The 26,295-nt window shown below is 35.9% G+C and overlaps 2 protein-coding genes across 2 annotated transcripts in view; one reads left to right on the forward strand and one right to left on the reverse strand.

Moving 5' to 3' along the window:
* GTF2E2 (general transcription factor IIE subunit 2) overlaps positions 1–23,688 on the reverse strand; it is a 62,154-nt gene extending 38,466 nt beyond the window's left edge. Inside the window, exons 1-3 of the mRNA XM_063077273.1 lie at positions 23,503–23,688; positions 20,389–20,558; positions 4,278–4,369 (exon numbers count right to left, since the gene is read on the reverse strand). Of these exons, the coding sequence (XP_062933343.1) occupies positions 4,278–4,369; positions 20,389–20,554 (258 nt within the window). The 5' untranslated portion in view covers positions 20,555–20,558; positions 23,503–23,688. The remainder of the gene's footprint in view (positions 1–4,277; positions 4,370–20,388; positions 20,559–23,502) is intronic.
* Positions 13,154–13,441, forward strand: SMIM18 (small integral membrane protein 18). Its single transcript, XM_063076557.1, has one exon. The coding sequence runs from the start codon at positions 13,154–13,156 to the stop codon at positions 13,439–13,441; it is 288 nt and encodes a 95-aa protein (XP_062932627.1).
* Positions 23,689–26,295: the final 2,607 nt, after the last annotated feature.

A 26,295-nucleotide genomic window follows, 5' to 3' on the forward strand; every position in this document is an offset into this window, starting at 1 on the left:
GCTATTTTGACCCCTGCTGGGACATTCTAAGTTCTGATATATGAGTATTATAATTTGTGGACAACTGATCAGTTTCCTTTTAAACAACTTCATCTCTTCTATCCCCACACACCCTCACTTCCATTCAGTACTGTCCAAGAATGGATTGCTCTTAGGGGAGAGTCCGGTAAAAGCAAAGCAAAGAGAAGATTGGTAAGAAATATTTAATGACAGGCAGGAGGAGCAAGTGGGGAAAAAAAAGAAATTTTGAATGATAAAAAATTTTTTTTCAAGAATTTAAATATAAGTACTTCTCTTCAGCAAACCTCTGAACTCATTCATTGAATATTTATTAGCTTGAAAAAAAAAGTATATTTAAAGAACTGAAGCAATATCAATTAGGAAGACTGACTCCTTTACATATAACAAATATTTTCCAGGACTACCAAATTGTTCAAATTATGCTAGATAAAAACTGTATATGAATTATTTTAGATTGTGTGCATTATTCGATATGGTAGTTAAAACCTACTTTGTCAAATCTAGAAATTTTTATTCTAGTCAATTCTCATTACCATCTTTGAAAAAGTTATTTCTGCCTCCTATTAACAAAAAGTTATATGCTAGCTGTAGGACTGATTAGTTTTTAGCAGTATCTTTCTCTTGCATTAATTACCCAAAATCAAAATGTATGAAATTACTCTGAATCATTTCCTTTTATTTACACCTAAGTTGCAGGCACACACATTTAAAAAGGGGTAACGTATTTTTTATTATATCCCTAACTTCATGAATATTTTATTATTTAATTTATAACGATGCAGTGTAACATGATGATAAGGAGCACAGGAATACTTGTTTTGAAAATTATTATAAAAATGAATAAATTAATTCTATTTGATCCATACAATTTTCATCTCAACTACCTTAAATATCTTCTAGTATGCATTCCGTAGTTTATTTCTCACTGGTTTTTATATTAACCAAATGTATTAACCTGTCTATCTGAACTTAGAAATAAAAGATATTTTATGATACATAGCAAATTTAATATGGCTGGTTGGTTTGGCAGTGGAGACTGGCTTTGTCAACCAGGAGATACTTTCCATAAATTGAATAAGCTAACCCGTCATACTGAAGGTTTTGACAAAAATATTTTCAAATACATCATACCACAAAAGCATTTTATCAAAAAATTGCATTGGCAAAGGAATACTAAAATTAATAATATTTTTATTTTCCTAACTGCTTCTGAGTATGCTTTAGAAAAAGCACCTATGATGGGAAGTAAGGGAACTGATTTAATTAGACATTAGATAAGTCTTAGTAGAGCTTTTCTGACATACTTCCTATAAGCTGAGAAAGTAAATGATTAAGGATCAGGTAACTGGGCCGAGCCCGTGGCGCGCTGGGAGCGCAGCGACGCTCCCGCCGCGGGTTCGGATCCTATATAGGAATGGCCCGTGCGCTCACTGGCTGAGTACCGGTCACAAAAAAGACAAAAAAAAAAAAAAAAAAGGATCAGGTAACAAATCCTTTGGCAAGTCAGGTGGTTTCCATTCTTTTGCTTTCAACAAAACCGAAGAATAGAACTGTCAAATAGAACTGATGAAAGCTTAATGGTAAAAATCACTAAGTTATTTTTGGCAAATAACTCGTAAAAGTTTGCTATCACAAAATTTCCATTAGAATCAGCTTATTTATACAAACATTTATTTCTCAGCTCTCAACAAGAACTGTTGGAAGAAGAGACAGACAGCACCATTCATTTCATTAAAGGATGCATTTCTGTTACATACAAAGTAAAATTTAGTCAAAAATTTAATGTATGCATTGCAGCACTATTTACAATAGCTAAGAGTTGGAACCAGCCCAAATGTTCATCATCAGATGAGTGGATACGGAAAATGTGGTATATCTACACAATGGAATACTACTCTGCTATAAAAAAGAATGAAATACTGCCATCTGCAACAACATGGATGGACCTAGAGAGAATTATATTAAGTGAAACAAGTCAGGCACAGAAAGAGAAATACCACATGTTCTCCCTTATTTGTGGGAGCTAAAAATAAATAAATAAATACACAAATAAACTGGGAGGGGGGAGGGAAGAAGACACAACAATTACAATTCCTTGAAGTTGACACGCGAACAGAAAGGAGGTTGTTGGGAGGGAGGGGGGAGAAGGAGGTGGAAGAGAAGTTTCGGTAATGGGCCACCATAATCAACCACATTGTATGTTGACAAAATAAAATTAAATTTTTAAAAAAATTTAATGTATGTATGTTATTCTAATCAACTGTGTACTACTAATAACTGCAATGATAACTCAAACCAGAAAATATTTTTAACACTTAGAGCCTTATAGTCACAGGAAAAACATTTTTGGGGCCAGCCCGTGGCTCACTTGGGAGAGTGTGGTGCTGATAACACCAAGGCCACGGGTTCGGATCCCATATAGGGATGGCTGGTTAGCTCACTGGCTGAGCGTGGTGCTGACAACACCAAGTCAAGGGTTAAGATCCCCTTAACAGTCATCTTTAAAAAAAAAAAAAAAAACATTTTTTATTTCAAGTTATTTATATATTATTGTAGCAGAGAAGTTTGATAAATGATCAATAGAAGATTTTAAGCATAAAATATATAATATTAGGATAAAATTCAAGGGGAGTAACAGAAGGTACATACAAGTTCAAGAAAAAATCATTAAAATTTCCAACAATTAAGCAAGTTTGTTTTTATATTTTTAAATTAATGATGGCACTTAGATTCCATTAGATAAATTTCTGTTTTGTTTTGTTTTTTTAAAGATGACTGGTAAGGGGATCTTAACCCTTGATTTGGTGTTGTCAGCACCACACTCTCCCAAGTGAGCTAAACAACCATCCCTATATATAGGGATCTGAACCTGTGGCCTTGGTGTTATCAGCACCACACTCTCCCAAGTGAGCCACGGGCTGGCCTTCATTAGATAAATTTCAAAATGATATATTTTATTGAAATATTACAGCATGATAGTGATCAGAAATATGGAATTTCTATTTAAACTTTGCTAAAATATTGTAGTTATGAATTTAAATATATGCAAAGAGGTACAGAGTTTTTCAAAATTGCTTTAAGGGATACTTGAGTAAAAAATCTGAAGATTGTTGTTCTAAATAAAGTTATAAGCATGTCATCTAGATAAGTGAAGACTGTATTAACAGAGTAGCAAAAACATGACACTTAAATGTCAGTCTCCCTCAGTAGACTGACAGCTTTGAGAGCATGCATTTTCTGGGTTTTCCCACCATTAGTGCTATAAATAGCATATAACAGATTTTAATAACTGTTTACTAGTGAGGGAATATAGATGCATGGAATGAATGAAAAGTGATACATAATGTTAAAGTAATGTGTATTATTTGACAATGGGAAATTATAAACTAACATATTTCTACTATAAAGTAAAATACAAACCAAAGAATTCAGACATGGCCAGACACCAGTCTCTTAAATTACAAAAGAAAAGCCTTAGTATAATTTAAAATCTGATTTTTATTTTTATCAATAGATGAGTGAAATTAAAATAATAACAAACAGTATTTTCTTTGACTTTTTCAATAGATGCAACTAGCAACTAAATGGGAATAAGAATATGGCAGAAGGGAAAAATCTGAAATCATTTAGCCATCTTAGCTGTAAATAAAATTTCACTTTAATAAATGAAGTTAAGATTCAAAGTCAGTAAAGCCAAATGCTTACATCATCAAAACTTAGTGTTCAAAAAATACTAAATCTTTCATCAAACATTAAATTCTAAATCTTCTGTGAGTCAGTGGCTTTGTAAGACTCTAGTTTTCTCCTCCAAGATGTACAGAAGCCATCATCATCACCATCTGCCTGACCTGCAATTTTTACTTCTCACACCAATGGAAACAATATCCTGAAAAACCATTCACATTTTCCTGCTGGTTTTGCCAGCAGGTATTGACTAATTAAGAGGTGATGTATCTACTGCCTGGGCACACTCTTATAAATGAAATGATGGGCTTAAATTGCATACCTGATATAATGTAAATTAAATATACTTAAGTTACTTGTTGTAATCCCGGTTTAATATAAACATAAAAGGCTCAAAGCATTAAACACTTTCTACAATTTTTTGAGGTTGGCATACAATAAATTGTACATATTGAAAACATACAATTTTATAAATTCTGACATATGTATACAAGTTTAACTTCTGAAAATCCCAATCCCCTTCTTTTGCCAAAAAGCTAAACAGGATTTTTGTTATTTGAAAAAGTACTTACCTTCATGTAATTCACAATCTTAGCAAGAACACCAAACTTATACCCAGAGCTTCCTGATAGAGCTTTCAAGTTAAATGATCCATTGGTATGATCTGGAAATAAAGTTCAAAAAACAATTATAACATTTTCAAATTACATGTAATTATGTCTTTTAAACAGCAAAGATGATTTTAATGCTGGGAAAATATTTCTTGTTTTCCTCTAATGTTTTTCAACTAATGAATTCTACCCTATAAAATTTTGGTGAAAAATACAAAATCTTTGCGTGTACAATAAACTAACAATTTCTCACTAAGGGTAGGAATGAAATGTAAATAATTTAAAAGCATTAAAACAGTTATTTTATTAGTACCTTTATCTCACTCTTACTTTAATCCTGATTAGATTCCCTTCCATAATTAGAAGTACAGCTTATTAAACAGGGGAACAATACAAACCTCAATCTGATCCATATGGCTTTTTAATAGACTTAAAAAGCACAAGAATTGAGTGGATTACTTCTAAGGGATAAAAAGTTCAATTTATTATCATTACATCAATTCTGCTTACCAACTTAAAACAAATAAATGGGAAGTAATGGGAAAAAATGATACCATAATTATTTTAAAGTAAACTTTACAGCAAAATTAGGAATAAAAAATACAGGCACTGCCACTGCAAAAACATGGATGCTTTTAAAAAGATGTCAGCACTGCCCACCCACTTTGAGAAAAACAACCTCCACTTCCTTCTCTCCCTATAGATTTGGTGTGGAGAAACCTATATAAAAGATAATTTGTTTCAGAACACCTATCATTTTGTTGCATAATTACAGGCAGAAACCCTAATGCCGCCATCACATCACAAATGCATTCCATTAGACACAGGCAGGAACAGTAAAAAATTCACCATAAATACTAGAAAAACATTTCAGAAGTACACATTCTATTAGCAAGGAATCGGATCTGATATTATAAAATTCCCATGTGGCTGATCCACAAATGGAAAGGTTAAATTAAAAAGGGGGGGGGGCAATCTCTGGCACCAGCTTGGTAATAATAATTTAAACAAAAGATTGCATTAGAGCAACCACAAGTCAAATGTAACAATTGTCAGAGATCCAAAAGAACAGCTTCTAGATGGCAACATAATACTCCTTTGAGATCAGTTAGTGAAAAGTCTTTATCGAGTATGTTCTCTTGAGACTAAAATGAAACTTCATATGCAATTTTCCTTTAGAAATAACTTTGTTATGATTTTGACAACTTAAGTGGCACGTTGAAATCTATTATGTTTCGAAAGATAATACTACTACTACTAATATGCTTTCACATTCACTATTTCAGTTACCAAATATTACATACATGGTTCATTTTCCCAAGGTGTTCAGGACACTTGTAACAATAATAGTAACTAACATTTACTGAACACTTATTACTTGACAGACACCATACCAAGTGATTTGCACATTTAATCCCTCCCAGAAATCCTATTTAACAGGTATTATTTCCCCTTTTAAACATAAGAAAACTGAGTCTAGTTAGTAGCAGGGTATAGATTCAAATCCAGTTGCAAACCCTGTGATATTGCTTTGTATAAGAACTTATTAACTAGCCTTTACAGATTATTCCATTTGAAATTGGCTATTTTGTCAAATTTGTAGAAATCCATAAAGGAACATCTGATGTTCCCTTGCTGAAATTTAGAAAAATTATATTAAGCTTATCCTACACTACTGTATTAATAACTGGGAAAGACTATGAAAAAGAGATGACAATACATTAGGGACAAACACCATACAAACGGTTAATTATGAACCACATATAGTTTTGCTTACCATGGGGTCTCCCGCACTTAAGTCAATGCTAAGCACAGTAAACACTCAACAAATATTTGCTGAATGAACGAATGTAATAAGAATATTTCCATGTACCCCTTTATGGCCCCAGACACTAATGTACTGATTTATCTATAATTGTTTAAAAATACAAGTCTACACAGCAAGCATTTACCCTGTCTGCTGTTGTTGTAACAGCCATTCCCGTAATTAAAAACCTTGATTCTATTATGCTTGGATCACAGCTCTAAATAATAAGCCATAATTTTAAAATTCTATCTCTAAACAGCCAACTGGAGATGACTTTGCCATTTAAATTTCATATACTGCTTTTTTAACGTAGGTTGTATTAACTATCTTCCAACTTGCAGAGGCGAAAACCTTATTTCTTTTCCCTCAAAATTTTTATTATATCAAACCACCATATTGAAATAATCACTTCAAGAGGGCAATATTTATTTATGGATAAAAATAAAGAGAAAAGAAAAATTATTTATGCATACTTCCTGGAGGAAATATCAAGCTGATAAACCTGTACTATTTGTTTCTTAGATAACTACCTCTGCTAGCATTGTCTTCTAGCCATAGCACTGAAATATCCACTGAAGGATCTGAAATTTTATAGTTAAACACTAAGGAATCATCAATTTGTTAGTTATTTACGTATTACCATAGAGGAATTTAGCTCAAGGACAAAAAATAAAGGAAAAGGGTGACAGTTGATATCTCAGCCAGCTCTATTCAAGTTTATGAATGATTTACTTTTAAAGGTTGCAGGACTTAATGCAAATGAATGTAGAGGGAACTGTCGGCTGCACTGTGTGGTTCAACCAATAGAAGCACAGCTCCATCTTGGCTGTGCACTAGACTGCATTACAAACAGACGATACCATCGTTTCAACAGCATCCTTTCAGACAAGAGGTAGGTTTATATGACCTTTTTTATTTAGTAGTGCATGTTCTCATGATTCAATAGGAGAATATTTTACCATGAAAATCAACCAGAAAGCTTTGTTCCTCCTGAAGACCCAAAAAAGCAAAGTAATCTACCACTGCTTGGTAGGATTTTATTATGAAAATATGAAGACTGCCTTGTGCTATTTGATAAGCGTCCTTACCATCTGTGCCTTAATGGAAAATTCACTACATTTTATATGAACCAGATTCATATCCAGACCATAAGCATTTGATGTTAACTGGTTACTTGCTAATTTCATTTCTCTGAGCAATTTCGTTTCAGCAGTTTGGTCTGTCTTAACAAAGGATTTTTCTTAAAGAAAAATCTAGACTAAAAGCAAATCCTGAACTAAAGCTTTCTGATTATATATGTAAATTCTATTGGCTGGTAAAAAGCAGTTACTTACAGGAAAGTTTGTTATATTTTAAGATTATGAGAAAATAGTTCAAAATTATTTTTATTTGACTTTGAATACAGACGGAGAGAATGAGAAGAAATTATCACAATTGTAATTTTAATATAAAAATAAAGAGGCCATAAAAGAAAGGTATCATTATATGGGTTGTTCTAAACCCATATACTAAATGTATATGGGTTATATATATTGTAATTAAGATCATTTATAGAGCTTCAGAGTTTCCTAACATTTTAATCGAAATAATTCCTCACATCAAAATTTATCTTTCTGTAAAATACAAGTCATGCTATTAAAAGAAAACATTTCAAAATAGCCTTTCATCTCTGAAAAGCCACAAAATATATATATTTATCACAGCATTTAAATATAATATTGAAGTTATTCTTAAACTGATCCCCAACATAAATACAAAAAAAGTCTTTTTCATAAAGTATATTTTTAAATGAAAAGATGTCCTAAGAAGAATTGGTTAAGGGAAGAAAGTACAATACCTTTCCTAGGTAATAAGATTATTTTCATGGCTCAGAGCAATCGTTCATGTCTATTAAAAATTAGCATCGACTGCTCACCAAATTTCTACTTCTACAGTATTCAAACATAAAAATATTATTTAGTAGATGCTACAGCTCCAGGATACATACTACACATACTAACCTAAAGTCCAACTTCTGCCCTTTATCTTGCTGGTAAGTTTATTTAATCTTTAAAGTTTTTGGGGGGTTTTGTTTGTTTTCATAATTTTTATTTCTTCTATTTCCTAGTCAGCATTTAGCTAGCATGAGCAAAGTATCCCTTGCAAGGCTCAAGCGTTGCTGTAATAAGATACTAGATCTCTGCAGATTCAATACAATGGGGTTAATTACCTAGAAACCACTCCTGCCTGCTATACAAAGTATTGGGTGTCCAAAAAAAAAGGCCTCAGATAAAAATAAAAAATAAAAACATTGTCAAATAAAACAGTTAACAAATTTCAGGTAAATTGTAAACAGAAACCTCTAACATCTACATTGTTGTAGCGCTCTATCATCAGCCTACATTTTATTTGTAATACAAATACAGCTAGCACAGATGAAGGCTCACTGACATTTCAACAAACTGACCAGAGGCATGGCCTATCTCAGAGAATTCCAGAACCTGAATTGAGTGAGTCGCTCTATATTTAAAGGCTATTATGATTAATTGATCATATTTGAAAGTGATATGCCTAAAGGCACTAGAGAATTCAACTCAAGGGCTTTTACCAGAAATAGAGTGAAAGCATAATTTTATTCTGATGTGGCAATGCAAGATTCCAGAACAGTTCCAAGTCCTATCCCCATAAATATTCCACTAGGGCCTTTTGAAATGAGAGAAAAAACAGGTGAAAGAAATATATCAAAAAAAACATAAAACAAGACATAACTAAAAAAAAAAAAAAAAAAAAAACACTTTAAAAAATTATGTTACTTACTTTAAAGCTCCGCATTCCCATAATAAAACTGGGGGAGGGGGAGAAGATCTAGAAAAGTACAACAAACTGTTCTTTTATTTTTCTTTATTATTTTTTTTTTTTTACTATTTTTCTCTTGTTTTTCTTTCTTTATTTTTTTTTAGGCTGGCTGGCCTGTATGGGAATCTGAACTCTTGATCATGGTGTTATTAACACCACACTCTAACCAACTGAGCTAACCAGACATCTCTTGCTTTTTATGAGGCATGTTTACAGCATTTACCTGATACAGACTTACATTTTAATTTCAAAAATATAGTTTCAGAATAAGAGAAAATCCTAATGGAATATTTCCTTCTGCATGCCTAATGATGCCTAATCCATCAAAGTAAGATTTAGTCTTTAAGTTTATGACAAAAAAACACTACAGCTTACTGAACTTTGAAAGAATACACCACATTAAATTCAAGATGGAAAATGACTCCATATTACAGGTCTACTTTTTTTCAGATATGCCCAGAAGCTAACGAAAGCATGAAAGTTTTGGGCTGCTCCTCAGTTATCAATACTCGTACACTCACAAGGGGCAGAATGTCACCATTTACAACATAAACCTGACACATATACACTCTTTCTTAAACTGCTTAGACATTGCCAGCAAAATATACAAGTGCCTTTGCAGGTAGCATACATTGCTATCCATAGCCATTACTGCAAGCATAATTATTAAAAGCATTTTTACGTGTGATAAAGTACACAGTCTAATCAAAATGGCAGTTTACTAATCCTAATTTTAATTTTTTATAAGTAATCCAGAAAACTCAATAAATGTTTTAAACAGATATATGAGGGTACTTCAAAAAGTTCATGGAAAGATAAGTATTATCTTTTAATTCTATTTTTCCACAAACTTTCTGAAGTACCCTCATACAACACAATAGACTTTTAAAAGCCAAAGCAAGGAATAGTACTTTTTCTCCTCCTTTTAAAATAGATTATTTGTTTCAGTTTTAAATAAGTAATAAATTCAAATGGTTCAAAAACCTAGAGATTATAACAAAGTATACATAAAGAAGTCTCACACATACCCCTGAACCCCCAATCTCCTCCCCACCCACCCCACAATTGCTATTAATTTCTTGTAGATCCTTCCAAGATTTTTGTGCAGATACAAGCAAATATATATATAGATATATATACACATATATACTGTGCTGCACCTTGTTCTTTTCACTTAACAACATACCCTCAAAATCTTTCCATATCACTACAGTTATCTGTGATTTAATTATGTGAATATGCTATATTAACTTAACAGGAAGAATAGTTCATTGGTGGGTACAAATTAACCTCAAAAAACTGAATTTATCTGTATCTGCCTGCCTTCCTAACTGCCCCTCTCTCTTTCTGTTTCTTTCTATATATTCATTTTTTTAAGGGGTAAGAGAATCTGGAAAAATTTTAAGCAGTTCATTTGTACATCAAAAATAAATACAGTAAAAAAAGAAAACAAAACAAACAAAAAAGCAAAAAACTAAATAAATAGAATGAGATTCCTTAAATTAACTTTCTAATCATTCTAAAATTTCATTTTGAAAGAAATCATTAGTTTTACAACTTCTCCCCAGTTTTGAAAAGTCAAACAAAAAAAAGGCCTATTCATAATAAATTAAAATACAAAGTAATAGCCTCAGTATAATTTCTACCAGGTATGAGTTATAGATTTATACAGCCAATTTCTAGGAGAAAAGAAAAAAATTAAAAGTTTATTATGCTACGGAGATAGGATTGTAGGTGAAGATTTTCATTTTTATTTAAAATTGCTGTAATCATGTTCCTGAAATCAATAATGAAATAACATTTTAAATTAACATTAAATTCATTAGTAAGGGCCAGCCTGTGGCTCACTTGGGAGAGTGTGGTGCTGATAACACCAAGGCCACGGTTCGGATCCCTATAACAGGGATGGCCGTTCAGCTCACTTGGGAGAGCGTGGTGCTGACAACACCAAGTCAAGGATTATGATCCCCTTACCAGTCATCTTTTAATTCATTCATTCATTCATTCATTCATTCATTCATTCATTCATTCATTCATTAGTAAGGTAGATTAATTTGAGAGGTTAAGAGGTGTAATGTAGAAATAGTTTCTCTTTACTCTCTTTTCTCTCCCTGTATTGTTCCCACTGCAGTTACTTCTAATGCCAGGTTTAGAAGAAAAATCTTCAAGAGAAATTCCTATATTTTAAAAAGGGATTACCTGAAAGGCCTTAACAGGAAGTCTAAAGAAAATTTCCATAAATGCTGGGGAAGTTCAAGATTAGCCCAGTTAAGTTATTAGGTAGCCCCTCGAGCGATTCTTCTTGCTCCTTACCTACCCTCTCAAGTGGCACTGCCCTCTATTTCCGCAACATCCTACCCCTTCTTCTGCTCCTTCTCTATTAGCTCAGCTTTTCAAAAAGGACCTGAAACTCATTTACACGGAAGTAAAAATAACTGTAACAATGTGTGTTACCCCTCCTGGAAATATACACATCTTAGCTGTACCAAAAATCTTAAAGGAGCTCCAAAAGCTGAATATCTTTAAGGCATCTGAGGGTGAAGGGGTGAGCATGTGTGCGCGTGCACCACTACTCTATTAGGGTGTTTGGGTCAAAAAGGACCTAACTTTTGTCTCCATTTGAATAAGTTTCTGTAAGATACTTGAATATTTGAGTGCATGGTGATTTGTACCAGAGGCAGCAACAATGCAGAGGCTGGATAGGTAGCCTATCAGGACATCTACATTACATAACTCCAAGGGGCAACTCTTACATCATATTCTACATGAAGGCACCTACAGCACATTATGAATGGTGCTCCTTGGAGTTGCACAAGGTAGCAACACTGCTTTCTATAAGAATTATAAAAGGGTAATTTTGAAAGGCTGGGTCTACAGATAGTAGTTTGAGAATACTTGTAATGTAATGTGAGATTATATACCCATGTTCCAGACAATGTATTGTTATATGTCCCTGAACTAAGAGAAGCAACTGATTCAATTACTGCCCATTAGTCTGTTGTCCCTCATTTCAAGATGAACAGCTACCAAGTATCATGAAACTGAAGGTTTCTTAAATTCAAAAAGAAAACATGCATTTAAACCTTTATTTCTGGCTTCAGATCACTGATTTCACCTTCAAAATGCAAGAAGGAAGAAAGGAAATAAGTCCAGCCAGAGAGGTGAAAGTGATTTGCCAAGCAAACTTGATCTAAGGAAAAAAAAAAAATTTAGAAAACATTTTATCAACCCCAAGCAAGAGTAAAACTTAATGCAAGAACACTGAAACTTTAACTCACTAACTTATTCTGTGAAATGAAATAATTTAATAATTGATACTTTGGGCAGGGCTGAATTTTTCTGTTTTTTAAAATATTAGTGTCCATGGGCCATTCAGGTATATGAAATATTGAAGACTACCATCTACATAACAAACAATCCTAAGATTAAGGTCTCTTCACAGGCAACCTTAACCTAAAATTGCATTATCCTTATTCTGAAAACTGTTATTATTTGGCTTTTCTTTCTCTACTATTTTTCACTCAGCCTCTATTTCCTGATTCAGATCACCTATCATCAAAGTTTAAAGGAGCGGAAATAGGAGACAGAAATACACTGAACCAAGGTGAGAAGAATCCATACAAGTAATGACAAAAGCTTTTCCATGGGTAATTTAAAGAACAACCTTATAACACCAAGATTTTTTGTAGACAATAGCTTACTGACCATTGCTTTAGTCAAGTTTTAAACCAATTCAGCTGCCTTTTCCCCCTTCCATTAGCAGTTAATTTCTGTATATGAATCCTTAATTTTTTTTTTTTTTTTTAAGGCAGCTTGTCAGGTACAGGGATCAAACCCTGGACCTTGGTATCAGCACCACACTCTAACCTACTGAGCTAACCAGCTAGCCCTTGTATATAAATCTAACAAGTGATATATATTAAAAACCAATAAAGTACGGTTTACAGAATACATTGCCATAGATACACGAAAAAATCGCCCTAACTGGCCAGCCACAAAAAAAAAAAATCAAAAATACCATTCAGGCATTAATTCTGTCAGACAATAAAAGGAAGATATATGTTGCCTATATAAATCTACTAAGAAATCTTGGTACAGAGATTTGAATGGAAAAATCTGTAGTTTGGTTACATATATTCATTTTTTACCTTTTTGTAGATTCAAAAGAGCAATACAAGAAGTGGAATCTCTAAGAATGGCTTCCAGTCACTGGAACGAAACCACTACCTCTGTTTATCAGTACCTTGGTTTTCAAGTTCAAAAAATTTACCCCTTCCATGATAACTGGAACACTGCCTGCTTTGTCATCCTGCTTTTGTTTATATTTACAGTGGTATCTTTAGTGGTACTGGCTTTCCTTTATGAAGTGCTTGACTGCTGCTGCTGTGTAAAAAACAAAACTGTGAAAGATTTGAAAAGTGAACCTAACCCTCTTAGAAGTATGATGAACAACATCAGAAAACGTGAAATTGAAGTGGTCTAGCATTCTACAGAAGACGAACAAAATCTCTGAAAGCAGCCTTCAACTTCTTCTGAGAAAAAAAGAAAATTTTCTGAGGCCAACCATTCTTGTGAAACTGATTATGACTGAATGGTTAAAAGATTTCTAATAGAAGGGAAAAACAAGTTAAATATGCACTTTTTTGTGTGTGTATCCCTTTCATTAAATATATAGTAAAACTTCATAAATGTGAATTTACCAATCTATTTAATACAACACTTCAAACTGGATAAAAGATTCCTAGAATTCAATATTGAACAGAAAAAGGTAAACTGGAAAACATAAGTATGGCTAACGATGCTGAAATGATTTATATCTAAACAATTCATGTAGACTAAAACAGTGTTTTGATAACAAAAATGCTACTTAAAATGTGTTTCTAAATCCAAAGTAAAATACTTCCATATACATAAAGTCCCTATGTACTAAAAAAGCAGTATTTTCTAATGTATTGAAGACAACTTAAATATTTATGTGTGCACACATATATATACATATGTATATTTAATGACTGGAGTTTTATGCAGGATTAGTATGAAAAAGTCTCAAAACACTCAAAAAGACCACAAGTATACCTGCATAAAATTCTTGTAAAACTGACAGTTTAGTAAGAAACACATAGTCTGGGAAGGACCCAGGCTATTTTCAAACTAAAACTCACTTTCATGCCCCCTAAATTGTATTTCTTGAGTTTGTTCTTTCATTTTACCTCTCATATTCACACTTTCAAGGGCTAAGATACCCAATGCAGAAAGAACTGCAAAAAAAGTCAAAGGATAGGACCACCCATACCTGTTTAGAAATACAGCAGCTTTATTTCTTAGAATTACAAGGGCTGTACAGATATTATATTTTTATGGCCTTAATACTGTTTTGCTCTCACCCATGAGCAAAACAAACCATGCTCTTAACCATTTACACTACCCTTAGGCCAGAAATGCTATTCCTGAAAATTTATCCTCAGGAATTAGTTCAAAAGAAAAAAGCTCAAGGTACAAAGATGTTTAAGATAGCATTACTCAAAATAATAAAAAAATTGGAAATAACTAAGCCTTTAACTAAATGTGGCACATCAATTTCATGGATTATTAAAAGGCCACTGGAAATTATGGCAAAATAGAAAAACACTTGATATGTGAAGTGAAAAATAAATTCAGAATATAAAATTTTTAATACAATTATAGATGATATTATGTTTATACACATATGAGTAAAGCCTGAAAATAAATATGGAAAAATTAGAATAGCTCATATGAGGGATGTGAGGGGGAAAAAAAGAGTACTAGGGATTGTAAAGAACTTTTTTATTTCCATTACTGATAGAATTTTTCGTGTGTGCAATAAACAACTGTGGTGAAGAAAGGGAAGCAGAAATCTATTATTTTCAATTTAAAGAACCCTAATTGCCAGTCTAAAGTCACCTTTTCACAAATCATTTATTTTTTACATTTCTTCCAACTTTAGAAACAAACTTAAATAATGTAACCAACTTTCAAAGACTTGTGAAACTTACCTATACAAAATATTCTGGTAACCAGAAGCTATTCTGAGCACTGTTAAAACCACATTTTCATGAACAGTAAACTTTGGAGTCCTTGCCATAGGTGGGAAGCACAGATCCTTTAATTACTAGATTTTCTGATAATGTACACTATCAACTTTTTTCTCCACCCTATTCCGTAATTTCTTTAGCCATTCAACAAATATTTACTATGTGTTTACTATGTGTGAGATAATGAGGGTACAAATGGCATACAAGTAATTACGCAATTACAGTACTGCAGAATAGAAGCTTTGTCAGAAAAAGTAAGTGCTGAATTCAGATTGGTGAATGGGAGTAATCGGACTTTTAAACTAAAACTTAAAAGAATAGCTGTTAGCCAAAGTAAAGAGAGATGAAGACAAGAAAGTGTGTTCCAGGAACAGGAAATAATATGAGCAAAAGCCAGAAAGCAAAAGAGAGTAAAACATGTTAGAAGAGCTACAAGTCCAGTATCAGTAGGACAGGGTAGAATAGTGAGATACAAAGCATAAGACATACATAGAGGCCAGATGAGGTAGGGCTGCAATATAAAAGATGGACTTTATCTGAAAAACAATGAGGATCAGCTTAAGCAGAGAGTAGCATCATCAGATTAGAAAAATCACTAACTGATGTATGAAGAATGAAAAAGACAGAAGCTAAACCAGGAGACCTAGTAAGCAGCTAATCTGACAACCCAATGATAGTGACCTGAACTAGGGTGGTGTGGTAGCTTTCTGTGTTTATACCCAATATTTCCAACTCTTCTCATTCTAAGCACGAGGAAAGGTTGCACTTAGGAACCCTGTGTGATTGGGTACAGCCTTGTGCCTAGCTCTTGACAATAAGTTGTGAGAGGAAGTGATGTGTATCACCTCCAGGCCAGAGAATTTAAGATCTGCAAGATGTTCCAGAGTTTTCTTTCCCTCTAGCACAGAAACCAGAAACATTCGAGATATCAACTACTCTGTCAACCTGGGTCCTTGAGTGATTAACAAGCTGAGACACCTGCCAAACCGTGATAAACATGTGGTACCAAAGAGAAAGAGTTTTTGTTGCTTTAAAACACTGAGATTTGGGGATTATTACCACAAAACAGCTATCCTATCCTGGCTGTTCTTACGAATAACCCTGGCCAACCAAAGAGAAGCAAAGCTCTACACAGGCTCTTCCTGCTGTTGAATAGGATCCACTGTCTGTGCAGAATATGAAATTCCCTACCCATTACTTGTAGCCAAAACTACAAAAAACAAAGACATCCTTAAGCAAGTCGAAGGGAGTAGGCCTATGAGTGGCTCTGTGTTAATATTTATAATAGTTTTTAAAATTTTTTACTATGAGTTAATTCAACAGAAATTTAATTGGAATGAGAGATAAACCTAATTACATGCTTACACTAATGATAGCCCTACTTTGGTTAAAAAAAAAAAAAAAACTAGCTCTTAAACATAAAGAGGAAACTACTTGGTTATTTAGAACTTTGAATAAGTCAAAGTTCTACGATCTGAAAATTACTCACAATTTTCCTAAAATAGTTGAGGCTGCAACAATTAACAAGCAAAACCTAGGTTTCTATTACCTTTCAAAAGTTTCTTGTTTTTGTTTTGTTTTGTCTTTTTTCGTGACCGGCTGCACCGCGCTCAGCCAGTGAGCGCACCGGCCATCCCTATATAGGATCCAAACCCTCGGCGGGAGCGCTGCGGTGCTCCCAGCGCCGCACTCTCCCGAGTGCGCCACGGGGTCACCCTTGTTTTGTATTTACTATTTGATTTGATCTCTACGGCATGTCTTATTTTTCCCCTTTTTAAAAACAAATGTTTGTAAACTGATTGAGGGATTAAGTGACATGCAAGGGGTTATACTGGCTTATACTGGAAGAAACAATGCCTGCCTTCTGGACCAAAGCCTATTGATTCATTCCATCTTGATCAACTGTTCTATGCCACAGGGACACAGTAGAGAAGCAAATAAAGTCCCTTATACATAAATGTGTGGTGCATCAGGTAGTGGTTAAAGCTAAAGATAAAAATAAGGCAGGGTAGGGGGACTGGGTGAGATGGAAAGTGCCTGTGAATGTGTGTTCGGGAAGGGGGTAAAATTACTCTTATTTTATGGGAAAAAAGTCAAGGAAGGCAACATCGATAAGGTGACATCAATGTCACTTTGTCACACCATTAATTTGTGCTGATTGGGCAGGGATGTGAAGGAAATATAGGAATGAATCACACACACACACAAAAAGAAATCAGCTCTGCTTTAACATCAGTTATTAAAATAGCTTGAAGGACATCTAACAAGATAACATCAATAAAGATTATTATTGCTACCTTTTGAAGTAGCTAAATACTTTTGGTGGAAAATTAAGTGATATTAACCTTATTGTTCAAAAGATATTAGTCTAAGAGTAAACTAAACCCAAAGCAAGCAGAAGGAAGAAAATAATAAATACTGAAGTAGAAATAAATGAAACTAAAAAAACAAAACAAAACAGAAAAACCAATGAAACTAAAAGTTAGACCTTTGAAAAGATCAACAAAATTGACAAACCAAGGAAAAAAGAAAAAACTGACCAAGGAAAAAAGAAAGACTGACCAAGGAAAAAAGAAAAAACACAAATTCCTAAAATCAGAAATGAAAGACAGGGTATCACTACTGATCTTACAGATCAAAAGGATTATAAAAAAATACTTTGAAAAACTTTAGATAATGCAAATGTTGACCTGGATAAACTCCTAAAAAGACGCAAAGTACCAAAATTAACTCAAGAAGAAACAGAAAATCTGATAGACCAATAACAAGAAATTCCTACAAAGAGCTTTCCACAAAGGAAAGCTCAGGCCCAAATGGCTTCACTGGTGAATTCTATCAAACATTTAAAGAAATAATAACAAATCTTCACAAACTCTTTCAAAAAAATACAGGAAAAAGGAACACTTCACAAATCATTTTAGGAAGCCATAATTACACTGATAAGCATCACAAGAAAACAAAACTATGGTCCATGTCCCTTATGAGTAGGGATGCAAAAATCCTGGACAAAATACCAACAAACTGAATACTCCAACAAATAGAAATGATTATACACCATGACCAAGTAGGATTTATTCCAGTAATGCAAGGTTGGTTTAACACCTGAAAAATCAATTAATGTCAATATATCATATTAACAGAGTACAGATTGAGTATCCCTTGCCCAAAATGCTTCATACCTGAAGTGTTTCAAACTTCAGATTTTTTCGGATTTTGGAATATTTGCAGAATACATATTAGTTGAGCATCCCTAATCCAAAAACCCAAAACCTGAAACATTCCAATGAGCATTTCCTTTGAATGTCATATCAGTGCTCAAAACTTTTCAGACTTTGGAACATTTCAGATGTTGGATTTTCAAATTAGGGATGCTCACCTTGTAAAGGACAGGAACAACATGATCATCTCATTAGATACAGAAAAAGCATTCCACAATATCTAATACCCATTTATGATTAAAAACTCTCAACAAACTAGAAATAGAAGGGAACTTCTTCAACCTCATAAAGGGCAGCTACAAAAATCTGCAGTAACGACATAAATAATGGTGAAAAACTGAACACTTTCCCCCTAAAATCACGAACAAGGCAAAGATCAGTTCCCCTGATTGTAAAATTTATGGAAATGCAAAGGACCCAGAAAAACCAAAACTTTCTTGGGGAAAAAAGAACAAAGTTGAAGGACTTACACCTTTCAGTCTCAAAACTTAACTACAATGCCACAAAATCAGGAGAGTGTGGTACTAGCCTAAGGAGACTCCAGAAATAAACTCTTACACTTACAGTCATTTGATATTCAACAAGGGTGCCAATGCAATTCAATGGGGGAAAAGATACTCTCTTCAAGAAATGATGCTGGGACAACTGAATAACCACATGCAAAAAGACAAACCACACACAAAAATCATCTCAAACATATCATAGACCTAAATGTAAGAGCTAAAACTATAAAACTTAGAAGAAAACACAAAAATAAATTTTCATGACCTTGAGTCAAGCAAAGATTTCTTAGATATGACACCAAGAACACAGTAATAAAAGAAAAAAATTGATAAATTGGACTTCATCAAAATTAAAAATTTTGGGTCATCAAAAGACACCATTAAGAAAATAAAAAGACAAGCACAAGCTTGGAGAAAATGTTTGCAAATACGTATCAGATCAAGGAATTGTATCCAGAATATATAAAGAACTCTTACAAATCAATAGGAAGGGGACAAACAACCCCATTTTTAAAAATAAGCAAAAAAATTTGAAAAGACATTTCACCAAGGAAGATACCTGAATGGTCCATAAGCACATGAAACAATGTACAACATCATTAGTCATTAAGGAAATGCATATTAAGACCACAACAATCCCACTGGCATGATCAAAAAGACAAGGAATAACAAGTGTTGTCAAGGATGAGAAAAAATTGGGGCCGAGCCCGTGGCGCACTCGGGAGAGTGCGGCGCTGGGAGCGCAGCGACACTCCCACCGCGGGTTCGGATCCTATATAGGAATGGCCGGTGCACTCACTGGCTGAGTGCCGGTCACGAAAAAGACAAAAAAAAAAAAAGGATGAGAAAAAATTGAAACCTTCACACACTGCGGGTCAAAATGTAAAATGGTACAAACATTTTGGTAGTTTCTTAAAAAGTTAAACTATCAATTTACCATATTACTCAGAAATTCCACTCAAAGGTCTCTATCCAAGAGAAATAAAAATATGTCCACACAAAGACTTGTACATGAATGCTCACAGCACCACTATTTGAAATAGCCAAAAAGTGGAAATAATCCAAAAGACCATAAACCACTGAATGGATAAACAAATTGTGGTATATCCATACAAAGGAAAACTCTTCAGCAATAAAATGTTATGATGTATAGTACTGATACATACTACAACAGGGATGAAACTCAAAAATATGCTAATTGAAAAAGCCACACACAAAAGACCACTTATTATACAATTCCATTTATATGAAATGCCCAGGAAAGGCAAATACATACACACAAAAAGTAGATTATTGGTTTTCTGAGACTGTAGTCACTACAAATGGACACATGAGATCTTTTGAAGATGTTGGAAATGTTCTGAAGTTGGAGTTGTTGCACAACTCTGAATTTATTAAAAATCTTCAAATTGTACACTTAAAATAAGTTATCTATATGGTATATAAATTGAAGCTCAATGAAGTTATTTTTTAAAGAGATAATAACCTAAATTTTAACTACAACACAAGACTTAAGAGCTTAAATTCTCCTATCATCCCATCCCTGTATTTAACAAAGTGCCTAACGATCAACGTGAATGCTGAACTAAAAACTTGCCATGACTAAATGGTTCCCTGAAAAATAAAAACCAAACAGTCCTAAACAATTTTACTAACCAGAATTTTGTTTAGAGCTTGATGATGCTCCATGTTCTACCTTTGCTTTCTTCTTTTTCGAAGATGACGACGCCGACTCAGAAGATACTGAACGTTTTTCCACCACAGGAGTAGAAAGAGCTCTTTTTTTGAACAGCTCCCGTTCTCTCAAAAGGCTTGGATCCATAATGCTGCAAAGAAAAAAACAAGCATCTTTAATGCATATTCAAGTCACTCAAAGCTGTATGCCAAATACGTAGATGTGATAAATGCACTGACCTCAACAAATTACTTCTCAAGCAAAATTGACTTTTATTAATTCTCTAGCACTTGTATTTATTCACCTATTCATTTACTCAGTATTTAATTAGTGCTTATTATGTGCCAAGCACTGTCTTAGGCACTAGTAGAGAAAAAAGAATAATTATTCTCTAATGCTCTAGAACTGTTCTATGCAATATGGTAGCCACTAGCCACATGTGCCTATCCTACTGAGCATCTGAAATGTGGCTAGTTAGAATTAAAATGTACTTTAAGTGCAAAATACACATCAGACTTCAAAGACTTAGTACAAAGAAAAAAATTTGTTACTAATGAGATATTTTACATTAATTATATTTTGAGGTCATAACATTTTAGATATACTGGGTTAAATAAAATGTTAAAATTAATTTCACCGATTTTTACTTTTTTTTTAAATATGGCTACTAGAAAATTTTAAATTACATGTGTTGCTCGCTCACACTTGGAACTGATGTATTTCTATTGGACAACATTGCTCTAGAAACAACATCAAGACTCCTGTACAAAAATTAGGAGGCAAATTTAGGCTCATTGCAAAAAAAACAAAAAGAACCGTCAGAACTACATATAACTGAAATGATATATTTTTTAAACTGGTGAACTCTTCTTAATCATTAAGTGATGAAGAGACTGGATAAATATTTGTTAGAAATGTCTACAGAAAATTTGGAGGGAGGTAAGACTAAATGACCTCTCCGGTCATTTCGGTGTTTGTTTGTTTCCAGTTCTAAAATGCTACAATCCTAAACAATTTTAGTACAACCAGTGAAGCTACAGGTCAATCAACAAAAATTTTTAAAATATTCCTCTTTTCTGAACTCTCCCTAGAGGATCTAGGAAGAGCTCAAGCTGACTATATGAACGAATTTGATACTGTTAGAGTTAAATCAGGAGGAAAAAGACTATTTTACAGTTTGAAAGACTTTAAGCACAGGATGGCTCAAATACTTGTTAAATGAACAATGAATAGAAAAACATCTTTAAATTGCTCTAGCCTCGTTATTAAAGGTTTCACAAGCCTTTATTAAATGTCTTCTGTTTGGGAGGCACCGTGCTAAAGGCTTCTGGAAGAAGATAAATCCTAGACTTCAAGTAGCTTAGATTTGAGAATATGAAAGCTTTGAGTACCTTGCTTAAAAAACAATCCATAAATAAAATGTGAATTGGAGTGCTAAAAATGTTTTTTTAAAGCATTGATCAGGAATAATCAGAGTGAACTTCAGTTAACCAAGGAGTGGAGAGTCACTGGACCGTGAATCAAAGACCTGCCTTCTCTCAGTTTCAATTCCTAACAGCCACATGGCTAGGCAATCCACAGGAAATCCAATCTCACAAGTAAACTGAGAATACCACCAATGCTGTCTTCATCTAGCCCAAATGTAAGGAAAAAAATGAGAAAATGTTTCTGAAAGTGATTTTTTACATAGTAAAGGCATTCAAATATACGTTATTTCAGTATTACCAATTTGAATTGGATCTGAAAAGACACAAGGGTGAGGAAGGTAGGAAACAGTCTCCGGAAGGAGGGAAAATGTGAGGACAAGAACAAGAAAGGAGAATTCATAAGTGATAAGGTGGGGGCAACACGCAGATTGTAAACTCCCTAAAACAACAAACGTTTGTATCTGTGTATTTAACCTTGTAAAGACAGGTAATTAATCCAGACTTTTAATAATGACTTTAACAGAGATTTAAATAAGGCTGTGCGGTTTACAAAAACCTAAATGCTTACAGTATTTGATCCTCACAAGTCTACGAGATAATGGGTATTAATGTTATTCCTATTTTAACAAGTGAATTGTGAAGTGAAGAGGTAAAGGTCACACAGCTGGAAGACCCAGGGCCAAGACCCGAACATCCTGACTCCTAAGTCAAGAGTGCTCCTGACAGCAGACCTGGGATGCTGGCAAAGGCCTCTAACACAAAGGCGACCTGTGTGCTCAGGGGAACGTGCAGTGGCACCCACAGCAGAAGGCCTAACAAAGTCCGTCTCTCACCGCCGCGGGCTCCGCTCAACTTTTCCTCCTTTTTCAAAGACGGCGCCTCAATATTTGCTCTGAATTCTTACATCTCTCTACTGACCTGTGCAGCGGACAGGACACACGATGCCCGTTTTACAGTAAAAAACAAAACAAACAACACACAGGGCACCACGACTCAGGGACTTGACACGTTCCTCCGTGGAGGGAAACCGAGAAGCCAAAAATCAAAACTCCAATCTTCAGCTCGACAGCGCACGTTCTTTCCACTCGACCTCTCCCAACCTTTCTGCTCTGCCTCTTTTGCTTCTGTCCCTGTCCCAGCCCCAGAGGTGTCCCTGGCACCGAGGTCGACGGCAATGAAGAGCGGCCACCTCAGAAAAGAGACCGCTCCCCTCTTAAATGACAGAAACGTAGAGGGGGGCGGACAAGAGACCGCAGCGTTGTCTTGAAAAACGTCTTTAGACTCGGCAGAAAACACCTACTTCCATTAAAGTTGAGGGACCATCACAAACCAGGTCTCCAAACGACAGCCTAAAACGCGGCCAGTCCGTGTGCGGGCACCTCGGGCACACACGGAAACCCGGGGGCTTGGGACAGGGCACGATCGGCTACCGACGGCCAATTCCGCCTCTTTCCACCCCAAAAGTTTACTCAAGGAACCCCCGGCCTGAAGACGATGCTCCCGGGGACTGTGAGGACGTTAAGTGCCCCGCGGAGGGCACGGCAGCCCCAGCGCCCCGAGGGGTGGGCGACACGCGCGTCCCTCAGGCGACGGCGGCGCGCCTAGGTCCGAGGAACAACAGGCCGGCTCCGCGCCCCTCGCCCCTCGCCCGGCGGCCGCAACTCCTACCTCAGCCAGCGGGGCAGCCCCCCACGACCCGCCGCCGCCGCCTCCCTGTGTCCCCGCCTCGGCCGGCCGCCCACGCCGGCGCTGCCGCGGCTTCCCGCTTCTCGTCAGCGCCCCCGCCTGCCCGCACGCACGCCCGGCGCTGACCCGCCAGGTCCGGGTCTCGCTCCTGGCGGCGCTGCGGCGGCGGCAGTCGGCCCGGGCTCCGCCCGCCACTTCCTGGTCGGGCGCCGAGGAGCTCAGTCCCGGCAGCCTCCGCGGCCCCCTCGCCGCCGAGAGCGCGCGTGCGTCGTCACGTGCCCCGCCAACGGAACCGCGGGAGGGAACCCGCCCGCCCAGGCGTCCCGATCTCCATGACAACGGGAGGGAGGCTGGGGGCGGGGCTGAGGACCGCCAGGGATGGGAGGCGGTGGGGAGCCGGAGCTGAGGAAGAGAAGGCACCCTTTTTCTGCAGAAATTTAAAGCAACTAGATCCTCTTCCGGCGGGCTCTGGAATCTGTTTAACCCACGGGGCGACTCGATCTTTCTTTTATTTTGCGACTTTACCTCAAATGGCACTCCATAGCACCTTAACTTCTGTGCCAGCCACTGCTCTACGAGTGGAGGTGCATGACTTATTTCACCCAGTTGCAACAGATATTGGACCCAGCTAAGCTAGTGACAATATCAGAATGTTATTTGTAATCCAAACTCCCAAATCTCAATTTCCTCTCCTTTACCCATATGTTAGCTGCTTATTATCACTGAAACCCTCCCATACACACCCTAGCAAATCCTACTAAAGTATGTAAACGATGTAAGTTGTCCATCGGTGATATCATTCCTGCCTATAGTGCCTGTTGCCTATGACTAGGTCCTAACACCGAAAGCAATGACTTCATTAATTCAAAACACTTTTGGATGATATTCTGTACCCTGAAGGTACTCCTCAAGTGGAAACAAAAATGGGCTCGCTATATGGCCTGTAATCAGGCCATTTTTACGTCAGGGGTACTTACACATGGACAACACACTACAAATGAACTAAAAACAGGACTGCATTTGTCTGCTGGTAGTGTTGAGCGCAATGATCAACCTAATTGTTTCCAAACATCATCAGCCCAAATCGGCTTCATTTCAGGGAGTCCAATATTTGGAGTTTAGCATCTAATTTTTATCTGACCTTCTTATCCTTAATGTATAGTCTAGACACCATCTGAATTGCTTTTGAGGCACCCTCTAGCCAAAGCTTGAGGGCATAGGAAAAATATCCCACTCTGAGCCGAGGATCATGGCTATTTACATGTTCAAAATGTACACAGTCTCCACCACTGACCATTATAATTAAAACCACTTACATATTGGCAGCCTCAGCCTTTCTAGGTCAGAAGGGTGTGGCTAGTACCAAATTATGTGAAGAACTATCCAAGCAACTAATGCTATAACAATTTATGTCTTAGCTCATAAATGCTTATAATATCCTGCACACCCTTGGGTAGAAGCCTGGTGGCTTCTTCAGGGAAATATAATTTATACATTTTACAAAGCATTCTTCCCTCCTGACTTATCCAACCCCGCTTACCCTCCCCGCAAAATAACTCCATATAACCATAGGATTAAATCTAATTTAGTGGATTAATTTTTTACGATTATTTAATTGTGGTAAGATATAATATAAAATTTCATTTATATATGATATAAAATTTCAACCATTTCAAAGTGTATAATTCAGTGGCGTTAATTACATTCACAATATTCTGCAATCATTGCCACCATTTCCAAATTTTTCATCACCCCAAACAGAAACTCTGTACCCATTAAGCTATAACTCCTCATTCCCTCCCGCTCCCAGCCCTTGGTAACCTCTAATCTACTGCTGTCTCTACAGATTTACTTATTCTAGATATTTTGTATAAGTGGGATAACACAATTTGTCCTTTTGAGTCTGGCTTATTTCATTTAGCATGTTTTCAAGGTTCATCCACGTTGTAGCATGAGTCAGAACCTCCTTCCTTTTCATGCGGTGGCTTAATTTGACATTTTGTTTTCTTTTTGTTTTTATCTTTTTTTTATTCAACATTTTAATTTTTTAGTTTATATCCATTGTTCAGAAGAGGAAAACGGTGGTAAGACAAATAAATTTACTTCATTCTTGATAAATCTTGAACATAACCAGCGCCATTTTTGGCAAGCTGAGCACAAAATGGCCACCAGCCTTTCCTCTAAACCTTGTGACTTCATCGAAATAGAAACTTACTTGCTTCCGCATAAGTGCAACTTTCCACCCAACTGCATCAGCCCACACAAAACACACCCTCCCCTAGTGGCATCAGCCAACCTCACCGCCTTGAAAGGGAGTAAGGCGAGGCCTGTGAACAAAACTGACTCCATGTTCCCTGCAGAGGACACTGTTACTTTTCCACTCCTCAGTCATGAGACCCCCAGGGCAAATGATTACCCCATGGGCTGCCCTGACAAAACAGACTGAGATAAGAGAGGAAACAGATATTTACTGAGTTGCAAAACCCCTCCCCAAGGCTTGTTTACCATAATTGTACAAGTTACAGATCAACCTTAAGACCCCTTTAGGAATTCCCACCTGTGCACAAAGCATCAAGGTGACTGCTATAATGACCCTCCTGGGGTGACAACGATAAATACCACTGCCTTTTTGGACCTACTGAGCATACATCCATGACGCAACCAGGAAGAACAGAACGAACCACCTCCAGTGACCCTCAACTCCTTTCCCTATAAAAGACCCTGAACAGCTCCCCTGGGGGGGGGCTAGCTTTACTGTAGATGCCCCCCTTATGC

Source organism: Cynocephalus volans, chromosome 13 (genome assembly GCF_027409185.1).
Source record: "Cynocephalus volans isolate mCynVol1 chromosome 13, mCynVol1.pri, whole genome shotgun sequence".
Taxonomy (NCBI): domain Eukaryota; kingdom Metazoa; phylum Chordata; class Mammalia; order Dermoptera; family Cynocephalidae; genus Cynocephalus; species Cynocephalus volans.

Coding starts and splice junctions, on each gene's coding strand:
- SMIM18 (XM_063076557.1), top strand. CDS start 13,154: ATGGCTTCCAGTCACTGGAACGAAACCACTACCTCTGTTTATCAGTAC.